Source organism: Zingiber officinale, chromosome 7A (genome assembly GCF_018446385.1).
Source record: "Zingiber officinale cultivar Zhangliang chromosome 7A, Zo_v1.1, whole genome shotgun sequence".
NCBI classification, from domain to species: domain Eukaryota; kingdom Viridiplantae; phylum Streptophyta; class Magnoliopsida; order Zingiberales; family Zingiberaceae; genus Zingiber; species Zingiber officinale.
The window spans coordinates 128,357,066-128,385,003 of NC_055998.1; the positions used below are offsets into that span (position 1 = coordinate 128,357,066).

A 27,938-nucleotide genomic window follows, 5' to 3' on the forward strand; every position below is an offset into this window, starting at 1 on the left:
AGACCTCTGTTATTATGGAAGTGTGTGCTCTTAATCCTAATATAATAACAAGCACATATATTTGATATTTATTTCTTTAATTTATCAATGGGTGAGATTTAGTTCGATGAATCAATAAGCCCGATAAGTTGGGAAATGGTATCACTTATAGTGTGTGTTGTTGATTATAGAAGGAAACTGTGTCCTAGAGATACTAGGTTGATAATGTCCCCAAGAGGAGCTCATAAAGATTGTCATGTTAAACCCTGCAGGTGGACTTAGTCCGACATGACGATAAGGTTGAGTGGTACTACTCTTGGACTAAGATATTAATTAAATGAGTTGTTAGTAACTCACTTAATTAGTGGACATTCAATATCTTAAACACAGGGAGACTAACACACTCATAATAAGAAGGAGCCCAAAAATGTAATTTGGAATTGGTGCGGTAGTTCAATAATAGTTCTCTAGTGAAATGAATTATTATTGATAAAATTAAGTTGTGTGTTCTGGGCGAACACGGGATGCTTAATTTTATCGGGAGACCAAAACCAATTCCTCCTCTCGGTCCCTATCGTAGCCTCTTATTTATAGAGTACTATACCCACCTATACCCACCTTCTATACCCACCAATCGGGGGCCAGCCAAGCTAGGGCCGGCCTAGGTATAAAATTGGGTGGTGGCCCTAGCTTGAACCCAAGCTAGTGGGGCCGGCCAAATTAAATTAAAGGATTTTAATTTTAATTTTTATTATGTGGAAGAAATAATTTATTAAAGAGAATTAAAATTAAAATATCTCTCTTGTAAAAGATCTACAAAAGATTAAAGAAAGAGATTAAATCTCTTTCCTTATTTGTAGATTGGTGAGATATTTTATTTTCTCTTTAAAATTATCCACATGTTGATAAAATTAAAATTATAAAAATTTCCTTTTATCAACCATGAAGAGATTTTTAAAAAGAAATTTTATTTTTAAAATTTCCGGAAACAAATTAGGAAGTTTTAATTTGTTGATTAAAACTTGTCTAATTTATTTCCTCTTGATGTGGCCGACCATTAGAGATTAATTGGGGAAATATTATTTTATTTTTCTCAATTAAATCATGTCAAGGGAATTAAGGAAATTTTATTGTAATTAAATTTCCTAATTTGCCTAGGCCAAGGAATATAAAAGAAGGGGCGAGGGTGCCTTCACAAGACACAACCTCTATTATTCTCCCTCTCCTATTCTTTGGTGTGGCCGGCCAACATCTTCTCCCTTTCTTCCTCTTTGTGGTGGCCGAAATTCTCTATTGCTTGGAGCTCTTGTGGAGGCCGGATACTACTTGGAGAAGAAGAAGAAGAAGGAGAGAAAGCTTGCATCTCTTGGAGCTTGGTTGGTGTTTTTTCCTTCTTCCTTGGTCAAGCTTTATTTTTTGTGGCCGAACCTAGCTAGGAGGAGAAGAAGGTGGTTGGTGGTTTCTCATCTTGGAAGATCGTTGTCCACACAACGTCCGAGATTAGAAGAGGAATACGGTAGAAGATCAAGAGGTTTTTCTACAAGGTATAACTAGTAATTTTTCTTTCCGCATCATACTAGTTATTTATGGAAATAATACCAAATACAAGAGGCTTACGATTCTAGAATTTCGAATATGTTTTTCGATGTTGTGTTCTTTTGTATTTTATTTTCCTTGTGATTTGATTGTTTTCTTTGGTTAACCTAAAGTTATTTTAGAAAATTAAATATTAGCTTTCTATAAAAGGTTTTGTCTAGTCGGTGGTGGTTGCTCCCATATCCAAGAAGGTCATGTGCCTTGCCACGTTAGTACTGGGAACCAATTATGGAAATTAATATTTAATGGAATTAATAACTTAAGGAGACTTGGGTCGAACGTGTTAAGTTCCGCAGGAGATCCAAGTCAAAACCTAAAAGAACAAATAGATTAAGTTTTGGATCAAACGTGTTAAGTTCCGCAGGCGATCCAAAATTTAATTTAAAAGAACACATGGTAGCTAGGAAAAAGGTTCAGACCTTTGTACAAAATTTTTGTACAGTGGAACCTATAGGTTTTCCGAGTAGCAACCAACATTTCTAACCTTTTGTCTAAGTGTGCAGGAGCTTAGGAGCACAGGTACTCGAGCGGAAGACGCAGCTAGCGAGAAGGACGGCACGCGGTGCATCCGAGGGACGAGGCGCTGCGAAATAGTACACCGGCGTACGAGAAGGAAGTGTGCGGTGGTTCCGAGGGACGAAAGTCGGAGCAGAAGATTGCTCGGGGAGCAAGAGACGCAGCTAGCGAGAAGGTCGACACGGGGTGCGACCGAGGGACGAAGACTGCTGATGTGCGAAGATTATATACTCTTTTATACATGTTTTTACGCACATTTACATACTTTGAGCATGCTTAATCTATGCATTTTTATACTTCCAGCTTTCCTTTTAGCATATTTACTCTTTTGGTTCGGAGATCTGCTTTTTGTGCATTTTCTGTACACAGGAGTCGATTTGGTGAAGAATCTACATCTTTGGGCATGCATTGGAGGAAACGAAAGGAGAAAGCACCGGGCCGTGTACCTCACACGGCCATGCACTGGGATGGAGCTCGGGCCGTGTGGAGTTTGGCACCAACAGAAGAGGAAGATGACATGGCCGTGTGGACCTCGCACGACCGTGTCAAGATTTGAAGCCAACCAGAGCAGAAGCCTTACATGGCCGTGTGGATCTACACGGCCGTGTGAGACTTCCAGAGACCAAGCAGGCTGTGGCCGTGTGCACCGCACGGCCGTGTAGCATTTCCAGAGAGCAGAAGGGTTCCAGCTTTCCTTTTAGCATATTTACTCTTTTGGTTCGGAGATCTGCTTTTTGTGCATTTTCTGTACACAGGAGTCGATTTGGTGAAGAATCTACATCTTTGGGCATGCATTGGAGGAAACGAAAGGAGAAAGCACCGGGCCGTGTACCTCACACGGCCATGCACTGGGATGGAGCTCGGGCCGTGTGGAGTTTGGCACCAACAGAAGAGGAAGATGACATGGCCGTGTGGACCTCGCACGACCGTGTCAAGATTTGAAGCCAACCAGAGCAGAAGCCTTACATGGCCGTGTGGATCTACACGGCCGTGTGAGACTTCCAGAGACCAAGCAGGCTGTGGCCGTGTGCACCACACGGCCGTAAGAGGTGACACGGCCGTGTGGAGTCACACTGCAGGAGTTTGGCGGAGAGGGAACTGGACATGGCGTGTGAATCTCACACGGCCGTGTCCGTGTGGCCCGATTTCCTCCTCTATTTAAACCCTTCTTCATGAATTGAAAGGGATCCCCCTTTGGGAGAAAGCAAGTTTTGGTGGTTTCCTCCCATTCTTGGGAGGATTTACGGCGATTCTAAGGGAGATCTCGACGATTTCGACTCGGAGTGAGGATTGGATCCAAGACAAGCTTCCTGTAGATAAGTTTTCTCTTTCCCCCTCTTCTTGTTTTCTTGGATTGGGGATTCAAGGAATGCTTGTAATCTCTATTTCTTCGAGTTTTCTTCCTCGATTCATGGAGTAGATCTTGTATTCTAGGATTAAGGGAGTATTTGTATGATGGATTGATGTAATCTCTTATGAATTTGCCATTTTCTTGTTTCAATGACATTATCTTGCTTGTATCAATTTGATCTTGAATGATTGATGGTGATTTGTGCTTAATTCTCATTCTTGATTGATTGTTTGGATTTCTTATGGACTTTGTAAAGATAAACTCTCACTCGATCATCCGAGGGATCCACGTGATAGGTGCAAGCCCGTGTAAGGACGTTTGAGAGATAATCTTGAAGAGGAAATAGGGATATTCAAGAGAGTAGGATGGATTTTATGATTAGCTTCTTGTATCTTAATAGATTAATGAGTCGTGGGCTTCTACGTTGATATCCGAGAAAGGCATAGTAATAGGTGCACTTCTGTGTAAGGACAACATAGGTTCATGTCTAATTAATCCTATTTAGATACATTTCTCAGTCCTTAGCCGGTTGTCTATTGCAAGAGGGAACCGGCAACTTTCTACATGTTTGGCAATTGAGGGATAAGAATTGGTGAACCATTTACATTCAAGAAATCTTACAAAGAAACCGAAACTCCTAGAATCTTCCTTTATCATAACCCAAAACTCTAAATTCTTGTTTGTTGATCTTTAATATTAGATTTGATTACCTCTACTTTGCTTTTGAAACAATTGGATAGTTGTTTAGCTAATTCGCATTGAGACATTTCTAGTGCTTATTCCAGTCCCTGTGGATACGATAATCTTTTATATTACTTGCGACATTTCCGTACACTTGCGGAGAGTAACAAGTTTTTGGCGCCGTTATAACATTAGGAATTATCAATTGAGTTAGACTAAACATAACATCTGTTTTCCTTTCATATTGCATAGTTGTAACTAATCATTAGATTTCTGTTTTTTTTTAGTTTTTTGTATAACTTTCACTTCTTGTTAATTCTTTTTGTACAAATTCAATTCTGCATTTTTGATTCTTCTAATTTTCTTTTTGTGTCGAATTGCTATCTGCTATCTTGTTCTTGTATATGCGAAGATCTAACTTTGCAGGGGAATTCTTTCCTTTTGACCCTGAGATTGATAGAACTTTCCATAAAAGAAGAATTCTGCAAAGGCAAATTGAAGAACAGGAACATTTGAATATGACAAATAGACCACTTAAGGATTATGCAGCACCCTATGCGAGAGGTTTTCGATCTAGTATTTCAAGACCTTCAGTGGAAGCTAATAACTTTGAGATCAAACCCGCAATTATATCTATGGTGCAGCAGAACCAATTTAGCGGAGGACCTCATGAGGACCCTAATCAACACTTAGAGGTCTTTTATGAAATATGTGGTACCATGAAAATGAATGGAGTTCCTTCAGATGCAGTTAGATTATTATTATTTGGGTTTTCTTTAAGAGATAGGGCAAAGCAATGGCTGAATTCTTTGGCCCCTAATAGCATCACCACTTGGGAGCAGTGTGAGCAACAGTTTCTTGATAAGTTCTATCCACCAAGCAAAACAGCTCATATGAGGAATTTAATTGCAAGCTTCAAGCAAACCGACTCAGAATCTCTTTTTGAAGCATGGGATAGATATAATAGTATGCTCAGACAATGCCCACATCATGGGTTGGAAAGATGGTTAGTGTTGCACACTTTTTACAATGGTATCAATTATCATACCAAAGTGTCCCTTGATTCAGCTGCTAGAGGGGCACTTATGAACAAAAGCTTAGATGAAGCCGAAGAAATCATTGAAAGTGTAGCACAAAATCATCATCAATGGGAAAATGAAAGAAGTGGTGGCTATTCCTCTGTAAACCCAACAATTAAAGCATCAGGGAAGTTTGATGTAGATGCAGTCACTCTTTTGTCTGCAAAATTGGACGCTCTTACAAAAAAATTTGAGAATATGGGGACTAGTGCTAATATGATCAATGCTATTAGTACATCTTGTGAAGTATGTGGGAGTTCAGAGCATTCAAATGACTCATGTCCATTGGGAGCTATCACTGCACAAATCAATCAACTTGAACAATGTGATGCAATCATGAGTTACAATCAAAGGCAGAACAACCCATATTCAAATACTTATAACCCTGGATGGAAGAGTCATCCAAATTTTTCTTACAGAAATAATCAAGATCAAGGACCATCTATGGGGGCAAGACCAAATTTTCAAGCTGGGCAATAAAATTTTCAACATCTATCTTCTCAAGGCTTACCAAAGTCAAATGTTGAAAAGATGCTTGAAGAAATTATCTCAACTCAGAATGAAATGAAGCAAGATATAGCAAAGCTCATTCAGAGAATGGATAATTCTGAAAAGCATCAAAAGATTCAGGATAGTCAAATTGCCCAACTAGCTTCCTCATCATCCAGAGCACTAGGACAACTTCCAGGAAAACCTGATGTGAATCCTATGGAGCATTGCAATAGGATTGAGCTTAGGAGCGGACGGACCTTGGGAGACTCCCAAGTGACTGCTTCAAAAGGGATACAAAAAGAAGAAGAGCTCCCTCCTCCTATACCGAATCAGATTCAAGCTAATGAGGAGAGTACTATTGAGGTTGAAGAGACTCTTCCACTGAACCATCAGAGCAAGGCTGTCCCTTTTCCTCAGAGACTTACAATGCTCAAGAAGGATGAAGAATTTGGCAAGTTTCTAGAAAAGGTTAAGGAAATTTGCGTAGAGGTACCTCTTATTGATGCTATTCTACAAATGCCTAGATTTGCCAAATTTCTGAAGGATCTCATGTCAAATAAGAGAAGAAGAGGAGAGGTCGAGACCATTGCGCTTAGTGAGGAATGTAGTGCTATTTTTGAGAAGAACACTTCTCCAAAACTGAAGGACCCAGGGAGCTTTTATATTCCTTGCAACATAGGAAAAGAATTTTTTGAAAAAGCTTTTTGTGATTTGGGGGCGAGTGTTAGCCTCATTCCCTATTCAATTTGTAATAAATTAGGTCTCAAAAACATTAAACTTACTACTATGGCACTTCAACTTGCCGATCATTCCTGCAGGTACCCTTTGGGTATTATAGAGGATGTGCCGGTAGAGGTGGATGGGAATGTTATTCCCACAGATTTTGTCGTGTTGGGCATGGAAGAGGACCCTAGGATTCCTATCATATTAGGAAGACCTTTCCTTGCTACAGCTGGAGCTATAATTGATGTCAAAAATCATAAGCTTTCTTTGGTAATTGGTAAGGAAAAGTTGGAATATGATTTATCTAATATCTCTAACCATGTCTCGTCTCTCTTAAATGCTTGCAGCAGGACAAGCATTTATAAACTTGAGGAATGGAACTTCCATCCTCATGGTAGGCCACCAAATGAAGGAGACAATGTGGTGGAAGATGTTGGGAGAAGATCTCCCAACGGAAACGAAAAGTATATCTGTCCTCCAAGGGCGAGGAAAAGGAGCGAATGATTAAGTTTGGTCGAGCTAAAGACCTTAAACAAGCGCTTCTTGGGAGGTAACCCAAGGGTTCTTTTAGTTAGTTTTGATTTGTATTGTAATTTCTTTTAGTTTGATGCATTCTTTTGATTCTGTTTTCAGGTTAGGTGCAAAACAGAGTCAGGCCGTGTGCTATACACGGCCAGGCAAAGGTTGCAGAGAAGGGAAGTGTTTGGGCCGTGTCATCCAGACACGGCCGTGTGGGATCTCCTGAGGAGAAAAAGGTATAGGCCGTGTCATAGACACGGCCGTGCAGAGGATCCCGAGAGGAAAGATGGAGAGGCCGTGTCCCAGACACGGCCGTGCGAGGAATCCAGAGAAGGAAGAGGCGGAGGCCGTGTGGATCTACACGGCCCGTGCAGAGAATCCCGAGGGGAAAGACGAATAGGCCGTGTCCCAGACATGGCCGTGCGAAGAAACCCGTGAAAGAAGATGTTTGGGCCGTGTCACAGACACGGCCGTGCGATGAGAAATGATCATGGCCGTGTGATATCACACGGCCTGATCCACATCTTCTTAAGGAATTAGGGCACGGGGTGGGGGCGGCGCACGGCCGTGTACCGCCGCTTGCTCCTTTTCCCTATCTCCCCATTTCTAAAGGATTGAATTACTTCTTCCAATTTTTCCTTCTCATTCTTCTTCAGGAGATTAGATTTTCTTCCATGGAAAACGTGATTGAGGAGACTTCGGCCACAAGAAAAGGGAAGGAGAAGGTGGTTGCAAGAAAGGAGGGGAATGTTTGCTTTAAAGGTATTTCTAATGACTTTGGTATTGTTTTCTCTAGTGATGAGCAACGGTATAGATATTCGTCTTTATGTAAACGACCTCTTTTAGGTACTAGGTTTCTTGATGTTGAAACTTTAGAAACTTTGGGGTTTAAGGATGATTTAGTTTGGTTATTTGAAAGGATAGGATGGAGTGGTTTAGTGAACATGAGATATCCTACTTATCCTAGAATTGTTCTTGAATTTTTAAGCTCAATAGAAGTTGATAATGTTCAAGGAGGGGGGAAGTGTAAATTCCGGTTGTTTAATGAAAATTATGAATGGACGTTGGGAGATTTTAATACTTGTTATGAGTTGCCAAAGAATGATGTGTGTGTGATTTTGCCCCAATTTGAGAATTCACATTTTTGGCAACAAATCTCTGAACAACCGTTATTTGATCCTCATAATTCCAGAGTTTGCCAAATTATCAATCTTATTTTTAAATATGCTTATTTGGTCATGAAGAACACTATATTTGGAAGGGAGGACAAAGAGGGATCGGTAAGACTTGTAGACTTGTATTGTTTGTGGGCAATGGTCGAAAATGTTCCAATTAATTCTGGTTATTTCTTTCTTAGACATTTGGCAAAATTAGGGAAATCAAATTCTACCACACCTATTATTTTGGGGGGATTACTTACTCAATTGGCCTTAATATTAGGATGTGATTTGAGTGAATTAGAGGTGGTGGAGAGTTTTTGTACGTTGGATTTCAATTCATGTTTAGCAATGAAAATGATTAAGCATGAAGAGCATGGATTTAGTTTAGTCATTAAAAATGGTTTCCCTTTAAAATTGCCCAATCATGATTTTACTACAATTCATAATAAAGAGAATTAGTGTTTAAAGTTAGCTAGGCAACAATCTAGAGCCTTGTCAACTTTTACTCAAAAAAATGTTTCTAAGGGTAACTAAGAGATTCATAGTTTTATGTTTCAAGAACTTAATTCTGCTTTAAAGAATATTCATAGTGATTTAGATTCAACTAATGAATTTCTTGAAGATAAGAAGTTTATGGAGGAGGAACTATTTAAAAAGCTACAAGATTGTTTCAAGAGCGAAAGAGAATTGTGTGATAAGATTTCTAAAATGATGAATGCTTATAGGGCTAAAATGGAATTTCATGAAGATCTTAGAGGTTGTATGAGATTTGTGCAGGATGATATTGATAAATTGTTTGAATATCATAATTTTTTCAGAAACGAAGTTAAATGGTTTGTTAAGGATTTTGCATCTTCCTTCCCTGATTTTCCTGATCTTCCACCTCCTCCACCATACTGATTTCATCGGGACGATGAAAAGTTTAAGTCTGGGGGGGTGTCATGTATTGTTTAGTTTGGTTTTCAGTTTTTAGTTTTTGATTAGTTTTTCATGTTGGTTCTTATTTTCTTTGCTTGTTGCTTTATTTTGCTTGTTTTTGAAATAATCATGGCAAAAAAAATTTTGAGAACATCAAATCTTCACTTATATGCTTTCTTGGATTCAAGTGAAATGTTAGCACGATTATTGTCTCGATTCATGATGTTCGCATGATGCTACTAGTGAACTTTGTGTAGTTTTTTTTCTATCTTGGGAAGCATTAATAAGCTAAGAATCTTATGGTGATGAGTTTTAGTTTTGGTTCAACCTTAAGGATTTTATCTTCACTACACTTGTGCTTGATGCTTGAATAGTTGATGTCATTGAAATAGTCATGATTCATCTTGTTTGCTTAGTACTTGGTTTCCATGGTGATCTCTCAACTTTCATTTTGGTTACTGGATGAGGCTCAAATCATTAAAGCTCATTTGGAAAAATCAAAATATCCCAACATGTGTGCTAAAAGTACATTTGTGAATAAGTTTTGCACAATGCAAACACTTATAAAAAAAAAAATGAACAATAAGGGATATAAAAAACAGTTGTCATGAGTGGAATCTAGCAAGTCACCCCTTTGAGACCGAGTTAGGTTCTGGGAAATGACTATTTAGTTTCTCTTGAGATTGAGCACACCTTTGAGACCTTGGGTTGGTTGAGAAATATGAACCAAGTGAGCGGTAAGTAAGTGCCTATCACTGGTTACTTGTCTTTCACCGGAAACATTAGAATTCAAATTTGATGACGACTTGACTAGGACATGGATTGAAACTTGAAGGGTGTTGAGTTACTTTTACATAAGCACAAGATTCTTATGCTTGAACCATACTTTACTTGTTTCCATGATCAAGCTTGTTAATGAAACTTTTTGATAGAGTTAGGAAAGTGCACTGGGTTTTATGAATGTGTTGTAGAACATATGAATTTAGACTGCAGCATTTTGCTTGAGGACAAGCAAAGGTTTAAGTCTGGGGGTGTGATGTGCGAAGATTATATACTCTTTTATGCATGTTTTTACGCACATTTACATACTTTGAGCATGCTTGATCTATGCATTTTTATACTTCCAGCTTTCCTTTTAGCATATTTACTCTTTTGGTTCGGAGATCTGCTTTTTGTGCATTTTCTGTACACAGGAGTCGATTTGGTGAAGAATCTACATCTTTGGGCATGCATTGGAGGAAACGAAAGGAGAAAGCACCGGGCCGTGTACCTCACACGGCCATGCACTGGGATGGAGCTCGGGCCGTGTGGAGTTTGGCACCAACAGAAGAGGAAGATGACATGGCCGTGTGGACCTCGCACGGCCGTGTCAAGATTTGAAGCCAACCAGAGCAGAAGCCTTACATGGCCGTGTGGATCTACACGGCCGTGTGAGACTTCCAGAGACCAAGCAGGCTGTGGCCGTGTGCACCACACGGCCGTGTAGCATTTCCAGAGAGCAGAAGGGTTCTGGCCGTGTGGAGTCACACGGCCGTGCAGCTTTGGTAGAGAGGGAGCCTAGTAAGAACATTGCCCTGAAGGCAAGAACAGATAATCCAGACTTAGAAGCGTCAATCGACAAAGATGAATTTGTTGGTGCGGTTAGCACTAACGATCTAACTCAGGTTTTGATGAATGACAAATCAGGTTAAGTTAGGTTTGCCCTTATTTAACACTCTGATCGAGTGTACAGGCTAAGTCCAGACAGGTCGACGGGCTGACCGGATGTCTGACACGAAGTCCAAGCGGGTCGATGGGCTGACCGAACACTTGGCACGAAGTCCAGCTAGGTCGACGGGCTGACCGGATAGCTGGCGAGAAGTCCAGGCGGGTCGACGGGCTGACCGGACGCTTGGCACGAAGTCCAGCTAGGTCGACGGGCTGACCGGATAGCTGGCGAGAAGTCCAGACGAGTCGAAGGGCTGACCGGACGTCTGGCAGGTGAGTAAAGGTAAGTCACTGGAAGGGAGTGACTGTGAGGACGCGTTCCCGGGAAGGGAACATTAGGCGTCGATCCGGCTTAGATCCATTTCGGATATCTAAGTCGAGATCGTGACTAGATTCCGATCTCGGAAAGACAGAATCTAAGTTATATTCTTGATATTGAATTTATAAAACTGTGCTAACACTTTGTTTTGCAGGAAACTTATTATGTATTTGTCTCGGACTAACCTTGTCTTGCAGGAGAAGGAATCTTTGGAGAAAGGTGGTCCGGGTGCCCGGGAGGCAATTTTATCCTGATCGCATCGTCGCCACGTGGAGCTCGCTGGTTGGACCTGCCACGTCTCACCAGGGCGCCCGGAAGGGATCCGGGGCACCCCGAGCCTCATATAAAAGAAAGGTCAGGGGTAGAGCTCAAATCAACAACTCTGAATTGAATAACTCGCTCTCCTGTGCTCCTACGACGCTGCAAAGCTCCGACAAACGCACTGCTTCTCTTTTTAAGTCTCTTATTTTGTCGGTATTGCTTTAATTCTTTCATTAGTATTTTCTGTACTTAGTTTGTAATATCTTTCGAACTGCCAGTGAATTGCCCATCGAAAGCACCCTCGTGTGCGGGCCTTGGAGTAAGAGTCGTCAAAGGCTCCGAACCAAGTAAAATTGATTCTTGTGTTAGCATTGCATTGTTTTACTTTTCCGCTGCGCTTACTCTTATCGACAAATTTTTTATAATCGATATTCACCCCCCCCTCTATCGAACGTCTACGATCCAACAAGTGGTATCAGAGCAGGTACCGCTCTGATTTGGTGCAACCACCAATCAGGCAAGGGGGTGATTTGTTTTTAAAATTCTTTTTTCTATTTTCGGATTTTAGTTTTTCGTAAAATTCCAAACTGGTACAATTACCTTTTTGGAAATCTCCTTCCGTCGTAATTACATCTAAATTGGTGCAACATCAATTTAGTTATTTTTTTTTAAATTCTTCCTGCACTATTAATCCAAGACCAAATCTTGGAACCTCTCTATTTGTTTTTTTTTGTGCAGATTAAAAATGTCGCAGATCGAGGGCTTCAGCACAGTGCGACCTCCCCTTTTCAACGGGGATGGTTTCTCGTACTGGAAGAAGCGGATGGAAGTATATCTCAAGACAGATTTCGACCAGTGACTGAGCGTACAAAATACCAGTAGACAGCTCGGGGAATCTACTAGATCCTGAAGAATGGACAACATACTTAAAGAAGAAGGCATCAACAGAGAACAAGGCAATCAACACATTACAATGAGGATTAACAAGAGAAGAACTGAACCGGGTCGGCCCACATAAAAACGCTAAAAAGCTGTGGGACAAACTGATCGAGTTGCACGAAGGAACGAGCGACGCTAAGGTAACGAAACGAGACTTGCTTCTAAATAGAATATTTAACATAAAAATACAGGAAGGAGAAACGACCATCCAACTCCACGCAAGAATTAAAGACATTCTCAACGGACTCCACGCAATAGGACACCAAATGGAGAATCGGGACTTAATAAGGTATGCCTTAAACGCATTTCCACGCAACAGCTTGTGGGCATCTATCATAGATGCCTACAAGATCTCTAAAAATCTATCAAAATTAAAACTAGATGAGCTTTTCTGTGAATTAGAACTGCATGAGCAAACTAACGTCGGGGTCGAGAAAGGTGTAGCTTTATTTGCAGGTTCCTCAAAAGAAAAGAAGAACAAGTCTGAACCTGAAGAGGATTCTGACCAGAACTCTGAAGATGAAGAACACCTGGTGAACCTGGTAAGGAAGATGTTCACCAGGAGGAAAAGAAGCTTCAGCAAGAAGGACCTTCAAAAGATCAATTCTCCAACCGAATCGAGGAGTGTGACGTGCTTCGGATGCAGCAAGAAGGGCCACTACAAGAACGAGTGCCCGAGATTGAAGATCGACAAACCGAAGCCGACCAAAAAGAAGGCCCTCAAAGCGACGTGGGACGACTCCTCCTCGGAAGAATCGGAAGCAGAAGATCAGAAACACCAGAGCCACCTCACGCTGATGGCCTTCGAAGCAGAGTCGGAAGATGAATCGGAAGACGGGTCCGAACCCGAATCGAGCCACGAGTCCGTACTCGTTTCCGAAGGTTCCGAAGAGGTATTCCTAACCTTAAACCGGAAGTTTTTTAAAATTATTTCGTGCTTAAATAATAAGTTAGTTAAATTAGAAAATGAAAACAAATTGCTCCTCGAGGAAAATCAAATCCTCAAGGAACAAGTTGTAAATAATAAACCAACTCAAGATCTAACACTTGAGGAGGAGAATTCATCATTAAAATTAGAAATTAATAATTTTAAAAATATGTTAGAAAAATTTACTACCAGATCAAAAAATTTAGACTTAATTCTAAATAATTAAAAAGCATGTTATAATAAAACCGGACTCGGATATAAGTCGAACTCAAAAAAAACTTTTAAATCATTAATAACCCAATACAAACCAACAAATAAAGCCTAGGTTCCGAAAGCATGTTTAACCACGCAAATAGGACCTAACCAATATTATATCCCTAAAGATAAAATATATTACGTAAAGTCAAATAAATAAAATAAAAAATCAGAACACAAACCTAAACAAAAAAATTTAAAATTTAAACATATTAGAACTCAACAAAATTTAAACTATCACCAAGTGAAATATAATTATAAAAGAAATAGACATAAACTGAGAACTAAAAATTAAATTAATGGCCATTAATTCAGGGGGAGGCTCCAGAATAGCTGACACCTCTAAAACTAATCTACCCGACAGGGTAACCCTAACCAACCTACCCGACAGGGTAATTAGGATTAGTTAAAAAGAGTTCAAGTTTAACTTGAAAAATGGTACTGGTAAAATTTTGGATGATAGTACGTTAGAGAAGCTTAGTCTATGCATGTCTAGGAAGATATGACTTCGACCTGGTGCATTTGGCTAAGTAGAACTGACCGAAGCTACCTTTTATGGATCCTAACATGTTAGACCAAGGTTTTGTATTAAGTCCAGTGGATAGGACTATTTGGAAAACCTCGAAGGCATGGCTACTTTAATGATGTCCAAGTGACTCACCATAGTCTAGAAGTTTATCCAGAGAACGCCTATTTGTTGAACCCAAAGCTAAACCTGAATCTAACACAAGTTAAAAACAAACCCTAAAATTGAACCTAATTCATCTCACAAAATTATAGGATTCCCTGATTGAAAACATATATCAGGTAAGATGACTAAGAACTTTAAATTAAAATTAAAATTAAAATTAAAATTAAATTAACTTTAAATTAAAATTAAAATTAAATTAACTTAAAATTAAAATTAAATTAACTTTAAATTAAAATGAAAATTAAATTAACTTTAAAATTAAATTAAAATTAAAATTAAAATTAATCGTAAATTCTTTTTAAATTTGTTTTTTTTAAATTAAACTTAATTTTTTTAAAAAAAATATTAAACTTAAATTTTTTTTAAAAAAATTATTTTAAATTTTTTTTACTTAAAAATTTATTTTAAAAATTACTTTAAAAACTATTTTAAAAATTCTTTAAAAACTATTTTAAAAATTACTTTAAAAATTCTTTAAAAACTATTTTTAAAATTCTCTAAAAATATTTTAAAAATTACTTTAAAAATTCATTATAAACCATTTTAAAAATTCTTTAAAAACTAATTTAAAAATTCTTTAAAAAAACTATTTTAAAAATTCTTTAAAAAAACTATTTTAAAAATTCTTTAAAAAACTATTTTAAAAATTCTTTAAAAAACTATTTTAAAAATTCTTTAAAAACTATTTTAAAAATTCTTTTAAAAAATTCTTTTAATCATTAAAAATCATTTTAAAGTCATTTTAAAATTAAGATACTTAAACTAATAAAACTTAAACTAAAAACTTTAAAATTAAAGTTAAAACTTAAAAATTAAAGTTAAAACTTAATTTTAAATTAAATTAAAACCTAACTTTAAAGTTAAACTTAATTTAAATTTAAAACTTAAAATTTGAACTTAAATTAAAATTTACAATTAAGATTAAACTTAAATCATTTAAAATAAATTATATTAAAAATCATTCTTACTTAAAAAAAATTATTATTTTTAACTTAAATCTTTTAACTTAAAAACTAAGTTTTTCTTAAAAATTAGTTTAAAAAGTCATTGTAATTCAAAAAGCAAACTTAAAGATAAAATAAAATAAAATTATATAATAATAAACTCTAAACCCTAAATTCAAATTACATTAAAATATTTGAACTAAATCTAAACCCTAATGACATTATTAACAAATAATTAAAATTTGATTAACTTAAGATCATAAATTTAACAATGAAAGTACAGACTTCAAAAATTAACTATGATCTAAATTAGATGTGACTTTATATTAATTAAAGCTTAATCTTAATTTAACTCAATAAATCTTAATTTTATTGTTAATCAAAATATAATTAAATCATAATTTATCATTATTTGATTCAAATTAGACCTTAACTATGTTTAATAACTTTAATAAATTAACGTCGAATTAATGCTAACTAGCACTTTCATTAAATCAACTCAATAAATTAATACTAAATTTAGATTATTTTAAGAAGTATTAAATTATTGAATCATGTAAAATTCAATAAATTATTGATAATGATAAATTGTTATTGAATTAATAATAAGTTATCTTATTTAATCTTAAACCAGAATTTAAGGGCATGAATTTAAAATTAATTAATTTTAGAATAATTGATTAATTTAACTTAAATAAATAATTATACCAAGTATATAGAGATACTTATGTAAATAAAAAGGCGTTAAGGCTTTGAACATTAAGATACCCAAACCTTAGTGTTAACTTAATATGGAGAAATAAATTAAGGAGAGTAATAAAATCAAGGGGAGTATCAAATTCAGGAGGAGGAATTAATTAAATATATATTTTTCCTTTATTAAAAATAACTTAATTTGACTTGAAAATTTCACGTTTGCCTTTATAAAACTTATAATGTTTTAAACTTTAAAAAAAAAAACTTCTTTTTGAAAATTTGGTCAATTCTACAAAGCTTATCTCTATATTTTTTATACAGAACTATTTTTCAAAATCATCTTACTAAAGTTGGATTTACTTAAAAAACTATGTCAGGTTCAGGGGGAGAATTAATTGATTTCATACTTATTTTTCCTTTATTCTAAAATTAGTTTTGTGAAAATATTTTCTTAAAAATATTTTCAATGTGTTTGAAAAATCTAACTTATTTTTGGAAATCTAATTTGATATATCTATTTTTGAAAACTAGCTTTTACAAAACTAAATTTTTAAATTAGATTTTATAAACTAAGTTTTTGAAAATTAAATCTTTTACAAACTTAGTTTTGAAAAATAAATCTTAATTAGCTTTGAAAAGTAGATTTTTCATACTTAGTTTTGAAATTTTGATTTTGAAAACTCATATTTGTAAAGTGTTTCAAAGTTAAAATTTATTTTGAAAATTTTTACAAAAAAATTAGCTTGAAATTTGGAACTTAAACACTTATGGTTGAAAATTAGACTATCTAAACTTAGCTTTCCTAAACTTATACTCGAAAATTAACTTTTATTTTTTTTTTTAGAAAATTCTCTTTGAGTTTGCAAATTCATTTAATTTTGCAAAAATTATCTTTAAAAATTACTCAAAATATACTAAGTTTTGTTGCTAAACTAGCAATTTTTCAAAACTTAGTTATTTTACAAAATATAAGAAATAAAAGCTAAATTACTATGTGTTAAAATTTAAACTCCCCCAAGTTAACTTGACATCATTTTAAACTCCCCCAAATTTAAACTTAGTTATTTCTTACTTATAAGTTAAATTACTTATAAGTTTTACTCTGTCTGTCTGAATTCTATTGGTTACTTGCTTATGTCCTTATTTGATGAATGTCAAAGGGGGAAGGATAGATGGTTAAGTTAGAGCAACTAAATGCAAAATTGAGAAACTAACTTAAAACCTTAAAACCCTCAAAAATCATGCTTGATTTTTTTCATATATTTTCACTAACTTAACCAAGTTGTCATTCCATCAAAAAGGGGGAGATTGTTGGTACGGTTAGCACTAACGATCTAACTCAGGTTTTGATAAATGACAAATCAGGTTAAGTTAAATTTGTCGTTATCTAACACTCTGATCGAGTGTACAGGCTAAGTCCAGACAGGTCGACGGGCTGACCGGATGTCTGGCACGAAATCCAAGCGGGTCGACGGGCTGACCGGACACTTGGCACGAAATCCAGCTAGGTCGACGAGCTAACCGGATAGCTGGCGAGAAGTCCAGGAGGGTCGACGGGCTGACCGAACGCTTGGCACGAAGTCTAGCTAGGTCGACGGGCTGACTGGATAGCCGGCGAGAAGTCCAGACGGGTCGAAGGACTGACCGGACGTCTGACAGGTGAGTAAAGGTAAGTCACTGGAAGAGAGTGACTGTGATGACGCATTCCCAGGAAGGGAACATTAGGCGTCAATCCGGCTTAGATCCATTTCGGATATCTAAGTCGAGATCGTGACTAGATTCCGGTCTCGGAAAGACGGAATCTAAGTCATACTCTTGATATTGAATTTATAAAACTGTGCTAACACTTTGTTTTGCAGGAAACATATTATGTATTTACCTTGGACTAACTTTGTCTTGCAAGAGAAGGAATCTCTGGAGAAAAGTGGTCCGGACGCCCGGAGGTCATACAATGATTATATTTACTACTTGAATATATTACCTTTAGGTCATACAATAATAATTTTAATATTGTGTTAAGATTTTTTTTTAAAAATAACAATTAAAATGTATATTAATAATATTACAGTAATTTATTATTCATTGCCAAATTAGTTAATATAAAATATTTTTTATTTTTAAAATTTTACTAATAAAGAACTGAGGTTTGATTAAGATAAAATTATTCCTACATGATTTAATTAGCTCTAATTATATAAATAATCATTCACAATGTATGAAATTGTTATTTTAAATTTTATTAATAAAATTAAATATCTTTAATAATATTTTTAATATTTAGTTTTAAAAAAAATATTAATTTTTTATCTTAATTTTTCTCCGTCTGGGGTCTTAAGACTTGTTGAGACCGCCCTGGGTGTGGATTGCCGCGCCCTTCCACTTAATACGGATCTAATCGATTGAATCGTAGAGGAGGGAAGTGGACATCTTAGCGGCCGTACGCCATGGAAGGAGAAGTGAACGATTCGAGCAAGGAGCGCTCTAATTCCACTTGGGCTGAGGTTTCGTCCTTCGTTACGCTGCTTCCTCTTCTCCTCCTCCTCACGCTGCGTTTGCAAAACGGCGATTACAGCTAGGGCTTGCTGCAGGTGGTTTCTTCCGGACGCGAGGAGAACCGCGGGCGGGTGGCGGAGGGAGATTCCAATTATTGTCAAAACCGATGGGATTTGACAAAGGTGAGTTTTTTCCGTCGAGTATCCTGCGTTCTCTATAAGTTGGTTTAAAGTTTGAGTTTTGCATTGTATCAAGATAAAAAGGAAGAAGAAATCTACAGAATGTAAAGTTTAACTAGTGCTTTAATAAACTCTTCTAGTTTGAGATGGGGAAAATGGCCGTCCTAATGTTTCTGGACAAAGAAGGTAAAAGTAAGATGGTGAAAGTTGTGTGTGTTTTTAACCTCCTTTCAAACGAATAGCCCAAACTCGCAAGTCATAGAAAAATAATGTTGAAGCTAGGATATTTACGCTCATTAGTCTTGTATGAACATATGCAGTGATCCAATATGTTTATAGATTTCTCTGTCTCAGATGACCAGTCATTTTGGAATGGAACGGGTTTCACCTCAATTCAGTATGGCAACATAATTAGGTCCATACCTTTTAGTATGATCGGTGTGAGGGGCAAGAGTTCGTTATTGGAGCAGATAGCAATCAGCATTACATCAAAAATGCTTTTTTTTAAAAAAAAAAAAAACTAGCGATTTCCATGGTATGGTTTCATTAATGGAAATTATTTGATGTATTGAGCAATGTACTCTCGTTGTTCACTTTTTATGAATTATTGTTTAGGCAGAGTATATCATCTCTACATAGTGATCTAATCTGCAATTTTAATTCTTCTACGATTCAGCAATAGCATATTGGACTGTGGAGCTAAGATCCAATTTATATAGATAGAAGTTTTCCCACTGCTCTTCCTCTCAATAGGAATCCTGGCTCATTGGAGTCTTATAATAATCAATCTTGTTTTTTGGTTGAATGTACAGGAAAGAAGTGAGTTAAGAGAAGATGGAGGATGGGAGGCTGCTGGCAAGAAGAAACCACATCAGCAGTCAAGCAAAAGGCCACATAAGGTTTATCTTCTTATAAAAGATTCAAAAACTATTTTTTCCCTTTTGGCATAGAATTTCTTGGTTCTTCTGTGTGTTACTATTTTGGGCCATATTTAAATCCATAGGCTACTGCAACGTTTTTCTTTGGATCATTTTTGGCTTTTCTCAAACAGCTTTGTTTGAATCATCTTCAATCTTATTTTATACAAGTTAAACTTCATTAAAAAAAAAAAAAAGGATAGCCTGGTGCACGAAGCTCCCGCCATGCGGGGTCCTGGAGAAAGATCCATTGTACGCAGCCTTACCCTACTTTTTGCGAGTGGCTGTTTCCAAGATTCGAACCCCTGACCTTTTGGTCATGACAACAATTTTACCGTTGCACCAAGGCTCCCCTTCACAAGTTAAACTTCATTGCAAGAAATTTAATTACACTTTATTAACTTCTGATCATTCTTTCTTCAGAGGCCCTTCAATGGCAAGGTAATTCATGCAACATTATAAGAAAAGCAAAATGCTTTTGCTATTTTGTGTATTATTTCACTACCTGGTGTGTAATGATATATCATTTTTTTTTAAACTACGAAACAAATAGATTACTTATGAGTATGACAAGAAATCATGCTTTTGTACTCCGAAACATGTAAATTATTTCTTGTATCCTGGTTTCCAGTTAAATTCATTTATGTTTTCTTTATTCTTGTCTAGATGGAAAAACTTGCTAAATTCTCCAATCAATTTATATATGACATTTATGTTGCAATTGTAGGTAGTAATGGAGGCATGGGGTGCATATAAGCAGCCCCCTAATGAACAAGAATACATTGACGAAACTTCGGATAATATAGGTTTACAGCCAAGTAGAGAGGAGCTTGATGATTTGTCACAAGCTTGCAATAGGTTATGGGAACTTGATCTGGATCGATTGGTACCTGGAAAGGACTACATGATTGATTGTGGCCGAGGGAAGAAGGCTTATCAAAAAGAAGATGTAGCATCAGATAGTTTGTTTTCCTGGCTGAGCAATGATGTATTTATGCGTCCAATCTATTCCCGTTTTTGTTCCCTTCTTGACAATTACAACCCATATGTAGGGTGCAAAGAAGTTGTAACTTCAGAGGAGAAGCATGAGCAGACTGCATTTATTGAGGAAATAAGCAGGACGGCACCAATTAAGTATCTTTACCATTACTTAGTGGCCAAGGACATGATCTCATATGATTATGAAAACTTCAAGAGAATGATGTTGGATTTATGGTTTAATCTATATGATCGAGGTGGCAGCTCAAGTTGCTCTTCTGCTTTTGAGCATGTTTTTGTAGGAGAGATCAAAGGGAGAGGAGACTATGAAGTCTCTGGTTTTCATAACTGGATTCAGGTAAGTTATGAAGTTTTCTTTGTTAATCTACTTATCAACTAGTGAGATTGCTGTTTAGAATTCAAGCATATTTACAACAAACTTGCTTTTGTAGTTCATATAATTTACATTTGGCCATGATCTGTTGTAATCTACATTGTCTTCATCGTCCACATTCAACTAGATAATATGGCTTGTATAAAGGAAAAGGGATAAATGCCAATTTACTTGAGAACAAGTTTTAATTTGTTTTTAGTTGATGAGAAATCTTTTGGACTCTTTCATGGTTAAATGGTAATAGTTGGAGCTTTGCTTCCCTCTGCAGTTCTATCTACAAGAATGGAAAGGCAAAGTAGACTACCAAGGTTACATTTTCCCGAGGAAGCATGGAAAAAGTGTAAGTACAGTGATCAATGGTGATATTGCAAAGATTTTTTCATTTTAAACTTAGTATCTCTCAGTATTATTCTTGTAATATGTTTTGTGACACTTTTTCTTTTTGTCTGATTATATTTCTGTATGCATATATAAACAGGACTATTAAAGCCATTCATGTAGTGTTTAAGAAAATAGCAACTATTATTACTTATGAATACATTCCGAGTGCTGAAGTTTGTCTCCGAAGAGCTTAGGAACATTATGTCTAATACTATTGACGGTAAACTTCTGTAGTTTTAAATAAGTTGACTTGGCTGTAGTGAGAAATCGTTAGGCTCAAATATATGTTTTAACTGGCAAGATAGCAAAAATGTGCTAAGTAAGGTTCTCTATAAGTAAGCTCTAGCAGGACCAACTGATTGTATCTTGAGGCATGGTAGGTCTCATTCCCTAGCATGAATTTAAAAAACTGTTGGGTTCTGGTGATGTTTTAAGGTTTCCCTAACAAAATTCAAAAAAAAAACCATGTTAACAAATGTAATTTTTGAATGATGTTCAGTAGAATGAATCAAGTTGGCAATGATTTACTCCTTTATTATGCTATTTTAATGTCTCAATGAATCCTATTAAAGCAAAATAATCATTTTTAGGGGCACAGTCAATTCACCTTATTTCACAAGTGACTTAGATGGACGATCAACAATCCAGACTAGGCAAGCAAGTTGAATAGCAAAAAAACACACACAAAAAAAGCAAACTGGATTGACCAAACAGTTCAGACCAATAGAACCAAATGAATGGACTAGACACACTAAGTGTACCTTCCAGCTGAATGAGTAGTTAGATGTTTTGTGCAGATTAGACGAACTAGGTGTGCCTTCAAGCTGAATGAGTTAGATAGATTGAGCAGGTCTATTGAGCTGGGCGTGCTGGCTGCCGAGTAGGGCGAACAAGTTAGATTAACTATAGGGGTTGAACAGATTGAATGGATCAGATGTAACTGAATAGACTGAACATCTCAATCTAGGTTGATTGGATTAAATTGTATTGATTGGGTGGAATGGTTAAGAGGGTTGATTGGATCAAGTAAATTGTATTGATTGGGTGGGAGGGACAAATTGAACAAGGGGATAGATTTGACAAATTAGCTAGTTTTGACTGGTGGACTAAATGGATTGAAATGCTGAATGAACAACCAGGTCAACAAGACTAGCAGGATTGGATCAAGTAGACCAACAAATGGGTTTTTCTATGTTAGCTAGACTGTCCAGACTGATGGACAAGTTGTAACAATTGGAAGAGTCAAATGAATCAACAAACTTCGCAAATCAGACGAAAAGGACGTACAGAATGAATGGAATAGGTTGAGACAGTCCAAAAGTTCAAAAAGGTTGGATGATCAGAAGAATTGAATGACTCAAGAGAAAAATATTTATTGTATATTAGGTGACCCACAGACTTGGTTCTGCCACTGAACTTTAGAATAACGTTGCTATGACTTCAGTTGCTTCGATTTCCTAATATAAACTTTAGAATGGGAGTCAACACTGCCATTCTCTTTGTAGAAGAAAAAACTACTGACATCTCCATGGATCCTACCATTTTCATAAACATTAATTTAATAGAGACTATATATTTCTTGTAAACTTTACCTTAGAGGTACTACAGCATGCAACTTATGTTGCGTATTGGAAACGAATGGTCTAAGAGAAAAGAAACCAGTAGTAGATAAGAAGTTTTTATATATTATGAGAACATGTGCCATTGAATATCTTCCATCCTCTGGCTTTACCTGTTTAAGCATACTTGTTTCTTGCAAACGTGTTCCATGAATACAGCCATTATTTGTATTGTGTATTAGATGCAAAAGAAGAGGAAATATTTTCCTAAGGTTTTTAGCTTTTTAGACCATTGATGATGAGCCTGACTCCAAAGCCACAGCTGTATAGTGCTTATTATTAATAGCCTAAAATATCTCACTTCAGGTAATCAAATAAATCTCACAAGAGTTCTTCCTTCGGACAAGAATCTTAATAAGCTTACCCTTTCGCAAGGGGAAAATTTATATAAAAAATTCTCACAAGTAAACAGCAGATCCACAACGGCAATCCCTTTCTCTTCTGTCCTTTGTTTTATCTCTCGGAAGTCAAGCGCATCATGGTGGAACTAGTTCAAACTGTGTACAATTAGCTCACAAAGATTGCTGATATTAGAGTTTAGGTTGCGCCTCACTTTAAAAAGATAACATTCCAATAGCTAATCTTGTAGAAGTAACATTCCTACTTTCCGGAAGATCCTTTTACTTGAATTTTCCATTCAGCACTAGATCATTATTAAGAATCTTCGGAAGGTGACTTTTCCTTGCATCTTTACTTCTAAATGATGGCCTGGTAAGTTAAGCATACACAACAACAATCTTAGAAAAGCAGAAGCTTGTGATTTATCCTTTTTGTTTGTTTTTCTTACATTTTGCTTCGGTTTTCCTCATGTAACTATAACTTGTTGCTGTGGTTGAAACCTGCAGCCAGACTCCGAGACTCACCTGCTAACTATCCAATTCAAATGGAACGGCATCTTGAAGTCCGTCTCCACTTCTCTAGTTGGAGTGAGCCCGGAATTTGAAATTGCACTCTACACTCTGTGTTTTTTCGCCGGCGGAGTCGATAACCATGTTGTTCTAGGCCCATACTCTGTCAACATAAAGTGCTACAGGCTGGGAAAGGATACAATTGGTTCTGTTTTCCCTGTTGCCAAAGATTAGTCACACGCAGGCTTCAGTAAACGGTTTTCTTTCAACAATTTGCCATCACTTTGTTGTTTATTGGACAGTAGACACAATGATAAAGCAGTGGAAAGATTTTATTATCATTTTTTTTTGTTTTGCAAAGATTCCAAAGCCTTAATTTCTACCCCGAAAAGAAAGGTGTTGGAAGAGAAATTAACTATTTGGAAGAACTATGTTTGGTCAATTGGACTTTGGAAAGAAGAGTTTGGAATAAAGGTGTTGGAAGAGAAATCAACTATTTGCAAGAAAGTATGTTTAATAACTTGGACATTGGAAAGAAGCCTTTTTGGAATGTTTACTTCAACAATGAATAGAGGATGACTTTTTTTTAGTTACTCAGCTAGTTATAAATATTCATTTTTTTCTCCTTTGATTCAAATATGATTCAAGATAATGAGTATTTTTTTATTAGGTTGTCAGTTGGGATTCATCTTTTTTTCTCGATTTATCTTGGTGTTCTATAAGAAATTTTCTAGACTGGATCGATAACTTTTAGAATTAATCAGATATAAGATATATGGATTATAAAAAAATGATTATTTTTTATATTGATATGATAGGTCCACTTAAATTGCGCAACTCGGTCTTGCGTTTCTTAGGGGTTAGAAAACTCACACTCTTAAATTGCAATATGAATTAATTAAATTTATCATTTTACTAAAATAATTTTTCCATCTTAATTAGGCTTCAATTTAAACCAATATGTTATATATTTCTTTTTAGCAAAATATTTATAAAAAATCTCTCTCTTTTTTTTTTAACTTCTCGAATTGCAAAATATTTATAAAAAACTTTTCATCAAATATGCACACTCCTAATTTGATAGGAGATTATTTCAAGTGAAAAAATAGCACATTTTTCTAACCTATTCTTCCAAAAACAATTTACTCTAATTACCTAGTAAACAAATGGCCAATTAGTAAAAAAAACATAATTTCTAAAAATTTTAATACACTATTTTTTTTAAAAAAACTAAATCCTCCTAACTTAAAGCTCACAATTTAAACCTTTTAAGCTATTTAACCTAATTTCCAACCACCTCAAAAGATGAAAGGGCATGTCTTACCAAATATTAACTTGTATGCTTCAATAATATACTAATAATCCCTTGCAAACCTTAAATGCTCCTAAAATTATATCTAATTATAATCCAAATTCCTAAATAAATCAGCTACATAAATTAAATCATTGTATTTGATAAAAAATATTGAACTAGTTAATACCGAACCTGATGTGACCGATCTAGTTTTATAAAAAATTTTAATAAATCTAAAAGTGCTAGTGGTAGATAATTACATTTTAAAAAAAACCTACAAATATCATTGTATTTTATATTTCTGAAAGTAGCAATCAATTTGATTCATCGAATTATAAAATAAATCTAAATCTAAAAGTTCATTAATTGCTAATTTTGTAAAATTACAAAGATTCTTTTTTTTTGGACCTCTAATTTTTTCCTTTTCAGGGCATAAACCTTCCAAAATAATGCTAATAATTTCTTTAAATATAAAATATTTTAAAATTAATTTAATTTAATTTAATTATTTATTGTAGGCGTGGGTCTCCGACTTCGCCATAAATTCCACGAAGAATTAAGCAACGGAGAAGAAGATGGAGAACGGCCACAGCCACGGCCACGGCCATGGCGATTCCCGGCGACCCACTCTCCTCATCATCCTCGTCTCCTCCACCGCTGTTCTCCTCTTCATAACCATCAACCTCTGTCTCATCTCCGTGCCTTTCCAAATCAAAAACCTCGCTATCAGTTCCAGAACAGGGGTCGTCGACCTCACGAAGACGACCGCCCGAGCACTTTCCCCCGCGATCGACGGAGCTACCATGGCGAGTGATACTGGTTTCGTGAGTCGTAGTTAAGTATTTCCAGCGCCTCGTCTTCTAATCTTGGATTTAATTGAAGGAGCAGAGGGTTCGAAGGCAGGAGAAGAAGAAGATGGGCGGCGACGGTGGGGCTGGCAGAGTGGAGGGGGAGCTCGCAATGGCGAGGGCAGCGATTAGAAGATCTGTAACATCCGCCAGAAATGCGTCGTCATCGGGTCTCCTGAGTGTTCCTGGTGAGGACGTGCCGTTCTACGCCGCCGTCTACCGGAATCCCGCCGCTTTCCTCCGGTGAGTGGCCGCCGCCTCTGTCCTTTCTCCAGAATAATCATACTCGAAAGCAAGATTCATGGTTTTCGATGCGGAGACGAGAAAGATCCATAAAGAAAAGCTTCAACTTTACGTCGATCGATGTATTTCTATATCAGGAGTTACGAGGAGATGGAGAAGAGGCTCAAGGTGTACGTGTACGAGGAAGGCGAGCCGCCGCTGGTGCACGACGGGCCATGCAAGAACATCTACACCACCGAGGGAAGATTCATCTCCGAAATGGAATATTCTGGCATGCGGACGCGGAACCCGACGAGAGCCCACGCCTTCTTCCTCGCCTTCAGCGTCACCAACATGGTACACTTCCTCTACCGCCCCGCCAACTCCGACCGGACCAAGATCTGGCGCTTCGTCACCGACTACGTCAGCTCCGTCGCCTCCAAGCACCCCTTCTGGAACCGCTCCGCCGGCGCCGACCACTTCATGCTCTCCTGCCACGACTGGGTACGTACAACTTGAAACAGAGGAATCAAAACAGAGGAATTAGAGTTACAATGAATCATAATTTGCAGGGGCCGTCGGCGTCGATGGCCAACCGGAAGCTGTACGAGAACTCGATACGGGCGCTTTGCAACGCTAACACCTCCGAAGGTTTCAATCCGCGGAAGGACGTAAGCGTTCCGGAGATCAATCTCTACGACGGCACGATCCCGGCGGAGCTCCAGCAGCCGGCTGCTCCAGGCCTCTTCGCCCGGCCGTACCTCGCTTTCTTCGCCGGCGGAAGACACGGCGCCATCCGCCAGGAACTCCTCCGGCTATGGAAGGGCCGGGACCCGGAGATGCCGGTGTTCGAGTACCTCCCCGGTGGCCGCGGCGGCAAGGATTACTCCAACTACCTTCTGCAGTCGCGGTTCTGCCTGTGCCCGAGCGGGTACGAGGTGGCGAGCCCGCGGGTGGTGGAGGCGTTGTACGCGGAGTGCGTGCCGGTGATCGTGTCGGAGAGCTACTTTCTGCCGTTCAGCGACGTACTGAGGTGGGAGGAGTTCTCGGTGGCGGTGCTGGTGGAGGAGCTGCCGAGACTCAAGGACATACTTGAGGCAGTGCCGCCGTCGAAGCTGATGAGGATGAGGGAGGGGGTGAAGGCGGTGAGGAGGCACTTCGTGTTCAACTCGCCGGCGAAGAGGTTCGACGTGTTCCACATGATACTCCATTCCGTGTGGCTCCGGCGACTCAACGTCAAGATTCTATAGTTCTATACATAAATAATTTCGGGTTTTTCTGGAAAAATAATATTAAAACTAACTTTAAGATATTCTTGTTTTCCTTTTTAAAAATGTTTAATAAGTATTTGTCTAACTTTTTATTTTCCTTAGCAAATGTGAAACAATTTATGATATTCCTATTTATTAAAAAAAATGTTTCTATTTCTTTAACACCCTTAGCAACTCTGTGATCTCTCGTTAAACAAATTAATCAATGTCCTACGGATTAATACAGTTGATACTTATGTTAAATTAATCAATGGTCATGAGTTGATTCTTCTCTATTACGGTTTTTTCCATGTAAAAGACCGTCGTACCGGAAAAGTTTTCATGATGTACCCTCTTTTAGATTGAGGTTGCACCGTTGCACAATGAAAAAAAATAATTTAGGGATGAAAATTTATAATAAATAATTTTTATCGTAAATTTATCATGAATTTAGGAACGAATATTTAAGTCGTCGTTAATTAGCTATGAATAGAGTAAATTTTCTTTGTCTCAGTTTAAGGAAAATCAGATCTGCGACGAACTTCACAATTCGTCCTAGATTAGGGACGAATTTTATAGTTCGTCCCAAATTTTAGTTTTTTAATGTGACAAAAATGTGGATGCATGAGCTAAAGACCTCGAAATCACACAAAACGAATTCCTATGCGTTCATATCGATCTTCTGATCACAATGATGACATGAAATACTTTTTTCACCTAATATTTTGAGGTTTTTAAATTTTCGGAAATGAAAATTTAAA

At 37.0% G+C, this 27,938-nt stretch overlaps 2 protein-coding genes and 1 non-coding gene across 4 annotated transcripts; 2 read left to right on the plus strand and 1 right to left on the minus strand.

Moving 5' to 3' along the window:
- Positions 1-5,014: 5,014 nt before the first annotated feature.
- LOC122003263 lies at positions 5,015-5,120 on the minus strand. Its single transcript, XR_006117908.1, has one exon. It is a non-coding gene; the product is annotated as a small nucleolar RNA R71 (small nucleolar RNA).
- A 12,999-nt stretch (positions 5,121-18,119) lies between these two features.
- LOC122000487 (poly(U)-specific endoribonuclease-B-like) lies at positions 18,120-24,152 on the plus strand. Of its 2 annotated transcripts, XM_042554877.1 has the most exons (7): positions 18,120-18,255; positions 18,343-18,429; positions 19,239-19,325; positions 20,071-20,305; positions 20,396-20,679; positions 20,984-21,055; positions 23,561-24,152. In XM_042554877.1, exons 1-7 carry the CDS (start codon positions 18,199-18,201, stop codon positions 23,795-23,797), a joined length of 1,059 nt encoding a protein of 352 aa, XP_042410811.1. In that variant the 5' UTR covers positions 18,120-18,198; the 3' UTR covers positions 23,798-24,152. The 2 variants fall into 2 exon arrangements, with proteins under 2 accessions (XP_042410811.1, XP_042410810.1); XM_042554876.1 differs by having other exon boundaries at positions 20,071-20,679.
- A 1,605-nt stretch (positions 24,153-25,757) lies between these two features.
- Positions 25,758-27,177, plus strand: LOC122000489 (probable glycosyltransferase At5g25310). Its single transcript, XM_042554878.1, has 3 exons — positions 25,758-25,948; positions 26,086-26,431; positions 26,500-27,177. The coding sequence occupies exons 1-3, from the start codon at positions 25,773-25,775 to the stop codon at positions 27,175-27,177; spliced, it is 1,200 nt and encodes a 399-aa protein (XP_042410812.1). The 5' UTR covers positions 25,758-25,772.
- The last annotated feature ends 761 nt before the right edge of the window (positions 27,178-27,938 follow it).